The sequence below is a fragment of the Asparagus officinalis genome, unplaced genomic scaffold, assembly GCF_001876935.1.
Source record: "Asparagus officinalis unplaced genomic scaffold, Aspof.V1 AsparagusV1_Un2831, whole genome shotgun sequence".
Lineage (NCBI taxonomy): Eukaryota > Viridiplantae > Streptophyta > Magnoliopsida > Asparagales > Asparagaceae > Asparagus > Asparagus officinalis.
Window position 1 is genome coordinate 1 of NW_017975090.1, and position 1,840 is coordinate 1,840.

At 38.9% G+C, this 1,840-nt stretch overlaps 1 protein-coding gene across 1 annotated transcript; it reads left to right on the forward strand.

Moving 5' to 3' along the window:
• The first annotated feature begins 106 nt into the window (after window positions 1-106).
• On the forward strand, window positions 107-889 carry LOC109828610. The gene has a single exon (XM_020395571.1). The coding sequence runs from the start codon at window positions 107-109 to the stop codon at window positions 887-889; it is 783 nt and encodes a 260-aa protein (XP_020251160.1).
• The last annotated feature ends 951 nt before the right edge of the window (window positions 890-1,840 follow it).

Genomic DNA, 1,840 nt, shown 5'->3' on the forward strand with positions numbered 1-1,840 from the left:
TAAGGATTCTGTTTGTTTCAGTGATGAGGAATGGAACGAAGGGAGTTCTTTATGGAAATTCTCACTAGTTGGTCAGGTGTTGGGTCTGAATGTTAAATTCAAAGCCATGGAGAATTATGTGCAAAAAGCTTGGGCTCAAAAAGCTATTCCTGATGTTTGTCTCCTTAGAGCTGGTTTTTTCCTCTTTAATTTCAAAAACAAAGAGGATATGAATGAAATTCTCATGTCTGGTCCCTGGTTTTTTGGCTCCAGGCCACTGCTTTTGAAACCTTGGACAGTTGGTGATGATTTAGAAAAAGTCAGTGAATGCCTCTACCCTATGTGGATCCAATTGCCTGCATTAAAGCTAAACCTTTGGAATGAAAAGGGAATTAGCAAAATTACTAGTGTCATAGGGCGGCCTATCACTACAGACAAATTAACAGCTAATAGACAAAGGCTTGCCTATGCTAGAGTGCTCTTGGAAGTTAAAATGCCAGCCCCTTTGCCTGATCAGATTCTAATTCAAGGGCCAAATGGAAAACAATATAACCAAAAGGTTATCTATGAATTGAAGCCAAGATGGTGTGATTATTGCAAACAAGTGGGGCATGATTCTAAAGTCTGTAGGAGGCACTCTGTTACTCAAAAATGGATTCCAAAGATAAATTTAAATCATCCAGTAACCAATGCTGGTAATTTGAATAAACAGGATAATAGCTGCCCTCATGATCAAACTATGCTGGGAAATTTTGAGAAGGAAAAGCAAGTAATGGTAGATGAGAATTTACCACAATCATCTCCTGTTTCTCACTGTTCTGTGCATGATGTGCACCTCAAGGAGAGTAGCACAAATTATAAAGCCTATGAATTCCTATTCTCCTCTGACCCATTTGGATGGTGGTGCTGATCCCTCTACAATTGATAGAGGGGGCCTGAATCTATGAATTTCTCTTTCTGGAATGTTAGGGGATTAAACAAATCCCCTAAACAGATTTTGGTCAAGAGGCACATACTGCAATACCATTTATCTTTTATTGCCCTTCTTGAGACCAAAATAAAGCAGGATAATATTCAGACTATAGCCAAGAGAATAGCTAATAACTGGGAATGGATTTCTAATGCAGGGATTTCTGACAAAGCTAGAGTCCTTATTTTATGGGATCCAAATGTTTTGGATGTTCACATTAAAAGTTCTTCTGCTCAACAAATTTCTTGTGCTGTTAAATCTGTTGATGATAGGCTGAATTGTATCATATCATCTGTCTATGGTTTTAATCATGCTGAAGCCAGGAAGGATTTGTGGTCTGACCTTGTTTTGGTCCATCATAATGCTGGTAATATACCTTGGCTTCTTAGTGGAGATTTCAATGCCTTGACTAGCAATGATGAAAGATTAGGGGGTTCTAGAATTACTGAGGCAGAAACAGAAGACTTTTGTAAATTCATTGATGACTGCCAGATTTCTCATATGAATACTACAGGCTGTTTTTTCACTTGGAACAACAAGCAAGGCCCTGATACAAGGGTATGGAGCAGATTAGACAGAACTTTAGTCAATCAAGCCTGGATCCAAGACTATAATTCAAGTCATGTGGAGTATTTACTCCCTTGTTTTTCTGACCACTCACCAGCCCTTGTCTCCATATATGATGATAATGTGCATGGTAAGAAGCCTTTCAAGTTTTTTAAGATGTGGACAAAACATGGGGATTACCTTCCTACTGTTACTTCTATTTGGCAAGTTCATGTGCAAGGTCACACTATGTACTCAGTGTGTTCTAAACTGAAGCTTCTTAGAAGAGCTCCATTTTCTCCATGTCTGATGATAAGTCCCCAGGCCCTGATGGTTACAGTGTCT